Source organism: Cupressus sempervirens, chromosome 3 (assembly GCF_028749045.1).
Source record: "Cupressus sempervirens isolate cs-2001-9-10 chromosome 3, ASM2874904v1, whole genome shotgun sequence".
Classification (NCBI taxonomy): Eukaryota; Viridiplantae; Streptophyta; class Pinopsida; order Cupressales; family Cupressaceae; genus Cupressus; species Cupressus sempervirens.
The window spans coordinates 640,760,255-640,774,697 of NC_143120.1; the positions used below are offsets into that span (position 1 = coordinate 640,760,255).

The following is a 14,443-nucleotide window of genomic DNA, read 5'->3' on the forward strand; positions in this document are numbered from 1 at the left end:
AATGTGTCCTAATGTGTCCTAATGGTCCCTTAGGACACATTAGGATCCATTAGGACACATGTGACCCCAAAAGTGTGTCCTACAATGTTTAATGTGTCATAATGGGTCTTAGGAGGTTGTAATGAGTCCTAAGGGTGCCTAGAACCACTTAAGACCCACTAAAGCCCCTTATGAAAAATTAGGGCTGATTAGCACACATTAGAACTCTAAAGTGTATCGTATGATAATTAATGTGTGATAAGGGGTCCTAATGTGTGTTGTTGGGAATGAATGGGTTGCAAAGGGTCACAATGGGTCCTAAGGTTCTTATGATGGCTTGGGACCCATTAAAACCCCTTAAGAAAAAATAAAATATATGAGGACACATTAGCAAACATTAGTTCCCTCCCTCTCCCTCCCTCCCACCCTATTAACATGGTTAAATAGACATGGCAATTACTAAACTAACAGTAGAATGTAATCAATACAAAGAGTAATGACCCTTAACGATCTTGCACAAGTTAAGGGCTTAAGTTTACAATCAATAGTTCAGATCATTTTCATAATAATGTGCTAATTTCTGAAATTTAAAGTCTGAAAATTCTTAAAAACCCTCAAAATCCAGATCCTTTATCTGGTTTCTTATGAAGCTGAAACCACTCTCAAACATCCTAAAAGTATATACATAAAATGTAACTTAAGTATAAGAAAGTACTTAAATGTTAAATTTTATGTATGATCCCAATGCTGAAATTGGCCTGGCAGGGCATGTTGGATTTTACTTGCAAATTTAGAAGAGCTTTTTATATGTAAATGTATTATTTTAATAGGAAATTTGCATAGTGTGCATGTACTATAGCCAAGCACACTTTAGGGTGATCGCACTATATTTTGAATTTCCCGAGCCTATGGCTTGAGCTATCCACCCCATAGTGTGATTGCCCCTATATTGCGATCCCACTATGCCTTGGATTGGGAGAAAAAAGTAGTATCTCTTTGGAACCACATCATTGTGCACTTAACCATCTACATTTTTAATTACTCATTCAAATAATAAAATCTTGTAATATCATACACAAAGAAACACATAGTATACTGTAGTTATTCTCATATCTAAAACATGGAGCATACACATAAAAAAACATAGTATACACACAAATATATGTAGACACAAAGCATACACTTTAAAACATATAGTATACACATGAATATATGCAGACATACATCATACACATAAAAGCACAAAGCATACACACAAATATATGCAGTCCAGAGCATGCACATAAATACATGTGTTTTAGATCCCCTCTCTTAGACTATAATGTTAAATAATATGAGATCTTAGGGTAAAAAGACTAAAACTAACTCTTATCTCTGTGATATATATGCAGGTTATTATTGCTCTTCACAATACTTATATTGTGATCCAAGTATGGGAATGATCAGAATTAACTGCACACAATATCTCCTGAGTGGTCTGCTATAAATAGCTGATAGCAATGAACTGGAGTATGACCAATCTGATTGTAGATGCAAGAGATAGTAGTATTTATTGTATTGATATGTTTTCTCAAGCAACCCGATCAATATAAATAAGATGTCATAATCATGTCAACATAGAGATATGACTCTATGTGGCATTTGTCATGTAGGGTCATGCCCCTATGTGGACATGACTGTCCATAACAAGATTGGTTTATTGTTAATGCCCGATAAACTCAGGGCGGTATTTCATATGAATAATATCCTTTACTTGGGTGCAATACATATTATGCAAGCCCAATCACAACCTTGAACATACACTGCTATACAGTGATAGCAATTTATCGGAATAGTGGTGGATATCATCATTGATGAGATTGCATAGTATTGAGGGTTTGTTGATGAGATTTTATCACGGTAAGTATGAGACCCAATTTGGGCATTGCTACAGATTATTAAGGAGATCTTTATTCAGATCAGATTGTATCTATATTTGATATCAGTAATAACATCACATGTATTTATGTATGTATATGTGTGTGTGTGTGTGATCTATATATCTACTGATGTTAAATAATCAGATCCGACTGAAACTATTCTTCAACACTCCCTCTTATTGAGGGAGGAACTTATCAATCCTATAATAATGTTAGCATCAACAAGATATAGATTATCGGATCACTGGCACATACCAGGACAATAATATAGTCTATCAGATAATTAAACTTGATCACAAATAACATAATAAGAATCATGATCTCTGTCTCATTTTGGGACTAATGTGGTCTATCATAATTCTCTTATTGTCATGATTTTGGTAAATATGTTGGCAGACTGCTCATCAGTGCTGATATATTCCAAATTGATGACACCCTTATCTACCATATCTCTGATGCAGTGAACATATATCTCTATATGCTTGGATTTGTTATGGAAGACTGGATTCACTGAGAGTTTGATACAACTTTGATTATCACAATGTATAACTGTGGATTTTAGAGGCTTCCCAATTATCCCAACCAGTAACTTCCTCAACCATACTACTTCTCAAGCTCCCATTGATGTAGGTATATACTCTGCTTCAGTGGAACTTAGAATGACAAAAGATTGCTTCTTACTAAACTAGGATATCACTGCAAAATCAAGACTAAAACAACCTGTAGTGCTCTTTCGATTATTAGAACATCCAGCCCAATCAGAATCTGAAAAACCATGGAGCTGTAACTCAACTTTGTCATATTTTAGACCAAGTCTAATAGTTCCTCGCAAGTATCTCAAAATGTGCTTTGCTGCCATGAGATGAATCTTCTTAGGTTCACACATAAACTGACTTAGAGCATTTGTAGCATAACAAATATCAGGACGTGTGTTCACCAAGTACATTGAGAATCCAAATATTTATTTGTAATAGGTAGGATCAATGGCCTTAGACTCATGTGGACTCATGTGCTTCAGTTTTGAGTTTATGAAGATGTCTCCACAGGTGTGGATAATGGTTTGCAATCCATCATGCCAAATCTGTTCAATATGTCAATAGTTTACTTCCTTTCATCTTAAATTTAGATATAAGGTTTTTCTTATTGGTAGTGGCCTAGCATCCCTTGCAGGATTTGCAACATGGCTTAACTGCCTCCTGTGTTCTATAAGACTATTGGTTGTATCGGGCATTAATAGGTCGATCTTTTGGTGCAACGACAACCTTGCCCTTTCTGACAATTGGTATTAGAGCTTGGTCACAGGTTCGAATCCTGCTGGCCACGGCGAGTGACGCTGGAAGGGGGATTGTTGGCAGTGGGCCAGCGTCCCTCATAGGATTTGCAACATGGTTTAATCACCTCCTGTGGTTCTATAAGACTATTGGTTGTATCAGGCATTAACATGTCGATCTTTTGGTGCAATGACAAGCTTGTCCTTTCTAACATTTCTTACATTTAACAATAAGGTGGTCTTCCCCTGTTATCAGAAGATCATCAACATAGAGAACCAGTATTAGCATATCTCCCTCTGATTTCTTGAAGTATATGTTAGGATCTGCTTGATTTCTTGAGTAACCTAATTTGACTAGGTAACTACCTATTCTCTCATACCATGCCCTGGGGGCTTGTTTAAGACCATATAGAGCTTTATTTAGTTTGCACACATGTGATTTCTTGTCATGGATAACAAACCCTTCCGGTTGTTCTAGGTACACTTCTTCATTAATGACTCCGTTTAGGAATGTTGTCTTTACATCCATCTGATGTACCTTCTAACCCTCAGATGCAACTATTACAATTATGGTTTTGATTGATGTGTAGTGGGCAACAAGAAATAATGTTTCATCATAATCAATTCCTTCCTTCTGTGAAAATCCTTTGGCCACAAATTTGGTCTTGTATTTTTCAATGCTGCCATCAGGTGCCTATTTGATTTTGAATAACCATCTTGAGGAGACAACTAATTTGTCTTTGGGTCTTGGTACAATATCCCAAACATCATTTTTCCAATATAGATTGATATTCCTCAATCACGGCGTCCTTCCAGGCTTGGGATTTTAGAGCTTCTTCAACATCATAAGGTTTAGAGTTAGTAAACTCATTTGTGTGAGTAACATAACACGAATCATTTCTTATCTTCTTGGTTTCTCTAAGGATTTCATTGAGGGCCACATTGTTTTCTTCAAATATTTTTCGTACCCACAAAGGCCTTTTCTTATTGAGTGAGTTATCCTTAGGATTAGGTGTTGTGGGTCTATTATTTTCTGTACAACTCTCCCTCTCAATCATAGAATTTTCATTATCCTCAGGAATCAAATCATCATTAGGTTCTTTTATATCTTTAGAAGTTTTGGTATGCAATGTCTTTGTCAAACTTGACATCTCTATTGATTTCAATTGTCCTTGACCCTATCACATATACTCTGTAGGCTTTGGAAGAATCACTGTATTTGACAAATATGCCTTTCTTTCCTGAGAGCTCTAGTTTAGTTCTTTTCTTGTTAGGAATATGAATATACACCAACCAAAGATTTGTATGTGACTTAGATTGGGTTTGCTCCTTGAGAAGACTTCGTCAGGTGTTATGTTTTCTAGAATTGCACGAGGGTATTTGTTTTGAATATATACAGCAGTATTGGATGCTTCAGCCCAGAATGTTGTATGCATATTTTGATCATGCATCATAGTCTTAGTTGCTTTAATAATAGTTTTGTTGTTCCTTTCTGCTAGTCCATTCTGTTGAGGATTATATAGTACAGTATACTTACTCTTAATCCAAAGAGATATGCATAATTCTTTTATTTTTTTGGAGATGTATTCTCCTCTATTATCAAATCTTAGAATTTTAATCTTCTCAATTTGATTTTTAGCAAAGGCTTTGAATTCTTTGAATTTGAATAGAACTTCATTTGACTGTTTTAGTTTAAGGAAATATTTCTAGGTTTTCCTAAAATAATCATCCACAAAGATGATGTAGTAAGAGTATCCTCCTAATGAAGGTACTAACATGGGTCTGCATAGGTCAGCATGCACGAGTTCAAGAATGCTCTTTGATTTGTGTTCACTATGAGGAAAATAAGTTTTAGGGTTCTTTCCTAATGCACACCCTTCACATATCCCTTCATGTTCAGGTTTAAGGTTAGGTAAGCCTTTTACAATTTTCTCTATAAAAGGTAGAGCTCAGAAATTTAGGTGCTCTAGTCTTCTATGCCGAATCTCATTTGTTTTCCCAATTTCATAGTTTAGGGCTAGATTTGAGGAATTACAAAGTTTCTATAGACCCCCTTCTCTAAAAGTAATAGTAATCGCATTTTTAATGTTTGAATTTTTAGACCAGCATAGGACTTTATTTTCTTGAAAGGCAACTTGATACCCTTGATCTGCTAGACCAGCTATAGAGATAAGATTTCTCTTGATTCCAGGAACAAATAGGACATCTTTTAAGTGTAAGTTAACTCCAGAATTCAATTGTATTGAGTAGGTTTCGATTCCTTTCACAGGATAAGTCTAGTTGTCTCCTATTGTTACTTCTTCAGTTGAATATCCTTCAAGTGTTTCAAACTGATCTCTAAATCCAGTTATATGCCTAGAGGTTCCACTGTCCACTATTTTGGCATTTATATTCAACTCACTTGATTAGTGATTTTTCCGCTTTTTTGACTTAGGCCACGTTGATAGGATTTTTCTTCCTCTCAGGACAACACATGTGAGTATGTCCAAATTTGTCACATTTGTAACATTGAACTTTTCATAGGTCTCTTTTCTTATAGTTTGTATTTTTCTTTCCTATCTTCCTTTTGAATTTACCCTTATTATTTTATTTTGCATGTAATGCTTGAATCTCTTCCTCCTTAGAGACAATACCTCTTGAGATTAATTGAGACTCTTCTTGAGTGCAATGATTTTTGAGTTGATCAAATTTGGGTAGAGAGGGATGACTAATGCATTGGATAAAGGATTCCCATGATAATGGTAATCCTCTAAGGGCTATTAGAGATAGTTCCAAATCATCTACATTATTTCCAATAGTAGAGAGTTGGTTCCTTAATTCAGTTATTTTTGAGAAATACGCTGAAACCGTATCTCCTTTATCCATTTTGATGTTTTTGAGTTGCTGTTTTAATAGAAGCTATCTGCTTGCATTGTTTATTTCAAATGTATTTTGAATAGTTTTGAACACTTCATAATCAGTAGTTAGTTTTGCTATTGATTGGAGGAGTATGGTCTTTAACTCCATCAATGATTATTTTCTTAGCCTTATTGTTACGCCTTTTCCATGTTGTCTTTTCAGCTTCATCTTGAAGCATTTTCTTGTTTTCTTTTGTAAATGACTCCAATTCGAGTTCTTGAAGTATTGCTATGATTTGAATTTTCTAGGAAACAAGGTTAGAGGCACCTTCCAGTTTATCCTCAACTCTAATATTGTTTACCATGATTCATTTGTTCAAAAAAGTATTTCAGCAATGTTGAAGCAAATATCACCGTCGGTTTAATGCTTCTTCTACCAACTATGCTATGATACCATGTTAAGGAATATGAGATCTTATGGTAGAAAGACTGAAATTGACTTTTATCTCTGTGATGTATATGAAGTCCTATGGTAGAAAAACTGAAATTGACTTTTACCATGATTGATTTGTTCAAAAAAGTATTTCAGCGATCTTGAAGCAAATATCACTGTCGGTTAAATGCTTGTTCTACCAACTATGCTATGATACCATGTTAAGGAATATGAGATCTTATGGTAGAAAGACTGAAATTGACTTTTATCTCTGTGATGTATATGAAGGTTATTATTGCTCTTCACAATACTTATATTGTGATCTGAGTATGGGAATGATCAGAATTATCTGCAGACAATATTGCCTGAGTGATCTGCTATAAATAGCTGATAGTAATGAACTGGAGTGTGACCAATCCGATCGTAGATGCAAGAGATAGTAATATGTATTGTATTGATATGTTTTCAACCCAATCAATATAAATAAGATGTCATAAGTCATATCAATGTAGAGCCATGACTCTAAATGGCATGTGCCACATAGGGTCATGTCCCTACGTGGACATGACTGTCCATAACAAGATTGGTTTAGTGTTAATGCCTGATAAACTCAGGGCGGTATTTCATATGAATAATATCCTTTACTTGAGTGCAATTCATATTATGCAAGCCAGATAACAACCTTTAACATACACTGCTATATGGTGATAGTAATTTATCCGTATAGTGGTGGGTATCATCATTCATGATCATTTATGAGATTGCATAGTATTGAGGGTTTGTTGATGAGATTTTATCACAGTAAGTATGAGACCTGATTCGGGAATTGCTACAGAAAATTAAGGAGATCTTTATTCAGATCAGATCGTATCTGTATTTGATATCAGTAATAACATCACATGTGTGTGTATATAGATAGATAGATGGATAGATATATGTGATCTATATATCTACTGATTTCAAATAATCAGATCTGACTGAATCTATTTTTCAACATAGAATGCATCCATAGATTTATCCTAGTATTCAAACACATCAGGGCTTGGAGGAGGAAGCATGACAGGTTCGGCTGAAGCCATCACCACACTAAGCCCAAGATTGGACACTCACCCTTTGACCCCAATGGCAGGAACATTGGATATACACTTTAGGTGCTCTACCCAGTGGGGTGTTTGTATCTTCTTTCCTTATTCATGCATCATCCCTTTGAGTCAATAGTCAATCATCAGAGTTGGGAGAGGAGATTGAAATAGGGTATCTAACATCGCTTTATTGCTCACATGAGCTGAGAAGGGTGCCTAACCCCACCTTGCTGCTCATAAGTTGTTTTAGAGCTAGAAAGTGGGCGCACCCCCATCTTGAACTGCTCATAAGCCATTAGAGCTTGAAAGTGGGCCTAACTCCATCTTGAAATTAACCCCACCCCATCTTACCGTTCATTGTCCATTTAATGCCAAAAAGTTGGCCTAACCCCATCTTTCTGCTTGTAAGTCATTTAGAGTCAGAAAGTGGGTCTAACCCCAATCTTGTTCCTCACAAGTCATCTAGAGTCAGAAAAGTGCCTAACCTCGCCTCTCCCATGAGCTAGGAAAGGGGCCTAACTGTGCTTAGTTGCTCATTTTCACTTCAAAACATCAAATTCTTCCTTTTATGTCTGTGCAATCCTCATCTCTATATCTGCATATACTTCTTTTCCAAATCTCTTTTAAAGTCTGTTCAAATCTGCGTGCATAAATACATTGATATGTTGGTGTATATCTTAAATACATCTGCGCAGCCATCTCTATTTTTCAGTCATTCATTTTTTAAATTTGTTTTTATTTTAGCCTTTATTTCTTCATTCTAGATATGCTCTGGAACTTGTTAAGGATTCAGTGATATTTCTTTTTCGCAACTCACATTTCACACCACCCTCTATTCAGTCAACTCTACATAGTTTTTTTGTCTTCATGGAACCATCTCTTTTTACCAGCGATCACAACTGAAGAATAGGTCACAGCTATTGACTTATGCAATCTTATTACAAAGCTGTATCTCCTAAAGGTATTGCTTTATCTTTTTATAAACTTTTTCGTTAGTATTTAATTTATGTTTTCACTCTTTAATATCTTAATGGAACCTTTCAAATGTAATCATTATTTAATAGAACCTTTTCATTATATCTTCGTTAATTTAATCAAACACATAATCTTTATAGTGTATACGATGTATTTGTTACTGATTTAATCAAAATGAATTGCTTCTCAACTTTAATCTTTGTAGCGCTTGCCAAGAAGTAATCGTAATTGCCTTGTAAAACATTGCATCTTAATCTGATTTTGGCTGTCTTCATAAAGAATCACATAACTTTCATCTCTTGTTTATTCTTTTTAATAATAATACTAATCAAAATGCCAACTTCCATTGCCGCATTGTCTTAATCTTTAAATTGTTGTTTATTAGATTCCTGCTCACTATCTTGAGCAAAGATCTCGATTTCATCACAGCCTTCTCATGATGATCTGTTATAAATCTCTTACAAGTCTTTTCTTGACTCTGTGATAAACAGGAAAGATATTCATTAGTTGCTTCAACTACTGTTTTCCCCCAGGCTGGCAGGAACGGTGCTCTGATACCATATGTAATGTCCCCTTCTTGATTCACCCCTAGAATTTGCCCACAAGGATGGCTGTTAATGCTGTTAACTGTTTAGCAGAATAAAATTGGATCTGTGTCTTTTATTGAGCACTGTATATATTTTAATCTCTGTTGACGTCCTTAAATATTAATTCTGGAATTGGTTGTTCCTTCCTTGATCAACCTTCTTCTCTGTGTGATATAGTACATATGCTTTTTAGCAGATTTGAATACTTTCTTCTTTGATTGTGTTCCTTTCTTGATCTCTTTGATCGTTCGATGCTCCTTATGCATACCAATTACTTGTTAATATTCTAGATTTCTGTAAATAATCCAATCTGATCGCTTCCATATAGAAATCAGGCTCTCACTTCCTTATAGAAATCAGGCTCTCACTTCCTTATCCCCATTTTTCATACCTTTACCCCACTATTTATAACTTTGTAATGGTAGAGACACAACGTTTTTATCATGTCCATTCTATTGCATGGCTTTTAATTTTTAAATAACAATTTCTTTCTTTCGACTATTATTTATTTTTCTTATTTCAGGTAGGCCACTATGTTAAGGAATCTGAATCAGTGATAGAGAGAACTTTGATAGTCTTTCAATTTCAGATTGTATCAGATTTTTATCACAGTTTTATATTCACTCCTGAAAAATAATATCTAATTGTAATATCAGACTTATATATATATCTCAGACAGAGACTGATATTATACAACTGTTACTGTCAATATGTATATTAACAGTGTGATGACTATGATAATTATCTCTGAATTACTGATCTGAAACTTACTTTTAATATCTTGAAATATTGAATTGAACGATTGCTGTGTATGATTATATTACCACCTTTATTGATAGATCATCACAGCAGTCTTGGATGTTTAATATATATAGGTATGGGGATTAAGTCCACGAAGGGACATGACTCCCACTGTGGCTTATGCCATGGGGAGTCGAGTCATGTCCCTTCGTGGCCTTAACCATATCAAATAATAAAGTCAGCAGTTCAACACTAATCGCTTAGTTAACATAGTTGATATTAAATTATGGAAATAGATATGACACTCAATAAAGGTAATAAGAATGTTATTATATAATATTTTATATAAAAGTATTTGTGATTATATATATATCATAATTCACAAATACAAATATATATCAATTTAATAATAATGAAATACATGCTTCAATCCAAATGAAGCTACATTCTCAACACAATACAGATCCATTTCTTTTTTATTGTTGTTTGTTTTCCTTAGCCCTAGGTTGGCCAAGTACAGTTCCCTTTACTTTTTAAATTTTCCTGAGTCTCAGGCAGGGTATGATATCAGGCTGGATATGACAAGTTTTACAGTAATCATGTCAAGGAATTTGCCAGAAAACTAAATATCACTGACAGAAAACTAGCACCAAAGCAAAAAAGCTGGACTTGAACTACCTGGACGCATCTACTTTTCTTTATTTTCATGTTTGTTATGAATGAATTCATTTATTACATTCTTTAACTCTCCCCCTTAAGAAATAGCTGAAATTTGATGATCTCCTAGCATATCTCTACACATCGGAAAATGACTAACAACATTAAAAAAAGAGTACATTACGTAGAAGCTATTCTTTGAAAGCACTCCTTGGACCATTAAAAACTTCTTCAAGCTGCTTCCTATGTATAGTCTCTCAGCAGTTATCCAAGTTTCCAACATCATTGGACACTGGTTGCACATAAAAGTGTCTCATCACCCTCATAAATGTACAATGTTGAACTGCTAGGTTTTGGATCTCCCTTGAACTATTTAAAATGATTCTTCACAAGAATGTCTAATAACCTCAATGTGGTATAGTTTTTCAGATCTAGAAGCACCATCTCTTTTGAGCATCTTACTCTCCTATATTGCAACCTTCACACTTTCTTCAAATTGTTGATCTTTTCAAAATAGAACAAATTATTCATCTTTAATGATGACATCATCACTATTAATACGTGGTGGCTCCTCAACAACTATATTAATTGATTCCTTGAGTTTCCCTTTGAGAAGGCACTCGCATGATTGCAGTACGATCTGTTTTAACTTTTCATACACTAGTAACACTCCATTTTGTTCTTACCTGGCATTCTGTTTTCCATCCTTTTCGTTGAGGATAATGGAAGCTCATACTAAGTACCTCCTTCTGAATCTCATATGGTTGCTTTCTTTTTTTCAAATAAGAGCTGTGAAATCACATCCAAGTCTTTGAAGGCATCTAATTGAGAGTAAAAATTAACATTGCTATATTTTGAAAGCAAACTATTTTAACAAGATAGCTTTAGCACCTGTAGATTCTTTTACTGTGCCATTTATTATACTGCATACATTTTTGTTATTTAGGCGCATTTGTATTTTCACCTTCCATGTGTGAAAATTACGACCATTAAATTTATCAGGAGGTGTTTCCATTTTCAGAAACATTTGCGACTATAATAAAACCTTTATGAATGTATCACAGTTGAAGTATTTGCAGCAGCAACAATGGCTTCGGCGATCCTTTTGCACTTTGAACTCCATTTCTTCCTCTAGCAGCCAGAAAACATAGGTAGTTCTGCAATTTTATAGATATCCACCATAGCTCCACATAGCAGCACCCCCAAATGCACTTGCAGCATCTTTCTCCAGTTGATCTACACAATTGCTACTACAGCTGTATTATCTTTTGTAAGATTGACTGAAATGATTTTAACTGCAGTCAAGGTCTAAGACAAATTCACAAACAAACATTTTCAGCCTTACATTCTCTGCAACCTGTTAGGGAAGTAGAATAAAATCACATTTAAACTCGAAACTGATACCCTGGATTCGGAAATCTTTCCCAAGAGGGGATTTGACAAAGAACCAGTATTGTCTGAAAAATATATATAAATAAAATTCACAATAAAATTACAACAGTGACCAAATTACTACTCAACATCCAAAGCTAATTATTAATGTCTCAATCTTATTCAACCACACTTAAGCACAATAAATAGCAGATTAATAAGTGCAGAACCTGCATTGTAGCCACTGTCCAGAATGTTTCTATGGCAGTGCCAGTGAATCTCCTACGCTGAGTGTGTCAACCAACTCTCACCAATAGTCTTGTTAATCCTTCAACTCTCACCAAGATTAAATATGCTGGGTGTCTCAATCAACTCTCACCAATACTGCAGACTTGATGTGGGTGGTATGTCCCATGCTGAGTGCCATGTTGGCAAAGGTGGCCCCATCATAATAGATAAAATGTTCACCAAAGTACTATACAAAGGTTACGCTATGGGAAGGGACAAGGCAGCAGCAGAAAGGTACAGATAATGGATCAACTTATTTGCAGCACCCAAAGCTTTAAAGTTCCCACTAAACCTTCAACTTGTCATGAAGAATTCAAAAGATATTCTACAGAAGGAAGTGGAGGAGCACAACAAAGAAAAAAGAATATAACAGGAAGAACAACTGAATGACTTGCTGCATACTGTTATTCATTTAATGATACATATAAACAGATATAGCAACCATAACAGTAATACTATAATTATCAAATTTGCCAACAAACTAAATACGACTGACGAAAAATTAGGACGAAACAAAACTAACTTAACAATCAACAATTTGAATATATCTACTGGTCTTTATTTCCATGTTCATCATGAAAGAAATTCATTTTTTACTTATTAACATAATCCCTTATAGAATTATTGAATTTTAATGATCTCCTAACATATCTCTACACAGTTTAAGCAAAACAAACAGTTCACTATGTGGAAGCTATCATTTGAATTTTGAGAATGGTTCTCGGACTAGTAAAACTTCTTCGGGCTTCTCTCCATGTATAGTTGCCCAGCTATCATTCATGTTCCTGATGACATAGGACACCAGTTGCACGGTAAGTGTTTCATTACCCTCATAATGGTATGATGCTGGACTTCCAAATTCTGGATATCCTCTAAACTATTGGACACCACTCTTCACACGTATGTCTCATAACTTCAATGAGGATCCAAAAGTACCTTGTACCATTCAACATCTATCTTCTATTGCAACCTTCCTTGCCTTCACAGTGTTGGCTTCTTCAAAATAGATCAAGTTCTTTATTTTCAATGTTGTCATTATTATCATCAACATCTTGTGTTTTCTTAACAATACTTACATTTATTGATTCTTTAACTTTTTCCCTTTGAGAATGTTGTACCTCTCTAGTCCAATGAGATTATAGGCTTTGTAAGAGATAATCACAATCTTCAAAAGCTTTTGTTTGTAGCATTTATAGAAATTAGGATTCGTTTGATTGAGATTAAAGACTAACATTTGATTTAAGGGCCTGAATCCATTGAAGATATAAATAGGACAATTCATTTGATGAAGGGTCCACGGCATGATCATGTGAAAATATTGAGTAAATCTGATTTCGAGTTTAATGTAGGAAAGAACATCACTCTTCATTATTTAGATAAGTGATTGGTGTTAATGTTAATTGTAGCTATGGTTGGATTTCTTTAGGCCAACATAGATATCATGTAATTATTATGATAATTCAATTATATTGATAATATAATTATTGATATAGAATTATTGTATTGACAATGTAATCACTATAAAAATTATAATTAATGGGGCCAACTTGAAGAGTGGTGTCCCATGGTGAAGGGTCACCACCAGTAAGCATAAAGGAAGATGAAATACCCCTCTCTTGGCATTGAATCCTACAACAAATAGAAGAGTTTCTTGGTGGGGGTGGGGGGAGGGGACAATGATAACCATTTATCATATGTGGTTGGGAGGGAAAGGGTGATCTAAGTCATTTCTTGTGGTCAAATGAGCACACCAAAAAGGATGGTATTAGAGCAGATATATTCCTAAGCTTGTGCTAGGTGTCAATGTGATTGAATTGTTCTACTTGTGTTGGATGAGTCGAGCTCCTTCATGATGTGATGAAAGACAAGGGCTTCATTTTCAACACTTATTCGACGGAAAAGAACTATTATACATGGAAGACTCTTTTTTAAGTCCCTTGGCATATGGTGTTGCTAGAGAGAGTGACTCATATAGTAATTTTAAGTAAATACTATTAGGTTATTCGTAAGGATAGTAATATATTTTCATGTCGATCATCGAAGTCATAAGTCTCTAACCTTATGGTTGTGGCTTTATAACAGTATATTAATATTCTTCTCAATTCAAACTTATTATTGTTGTCAAGAAAGTTTTTGATTAAGAGCAAATAGGTTTTGAAGGGGCCCAAAAACACTTTACAAAGTAGCGTTTAGGAGGGACCTGGAACCCACACCAAAAGATTAGTGTTAAGGGCCTGAAAGAGGAACAAAGCATAGAGAAGATAAGCCATTGGGAAGGAAAGGGGAACAAGACAAGGAATGCCT

At 34.8% G+C, this 14,443-nt stretch overlaps 1 protein-coding gene across 4 annotated transcripts in view; it reads left to right on the forward strand.

Moving 5' to 3' along the window:
* Nucleotides 1-14,443, forward strand: part of LOC149568312 (uncharacterized) — a 125,068-nt gene that overhangs the window by 25,289 nt on the left and 85,336 nt on the right. For 2 of the 4 annotated variants that reach the window (XM_089821285.1, XM_089821286.1), the window contains exon 3: nucleotides 8,987-9,287. The exons of the other annotated variants lie outside the window; for them this stretch is intronic. In XM_089821285.1, coding sequence (XP_089677411.1) covers nucleotides 8,987-9,087 — 101 coding nt within the window. In that variant the 3' untranslated portion in view covers nucleotides 9,088-9,287. Of the gene's footprint in view, nucleotides 1-8,986; nucleotides 9,288-14,443 lie in introns of those variants that run through there. 4 annotated transcript variants of the gene reach the window in all.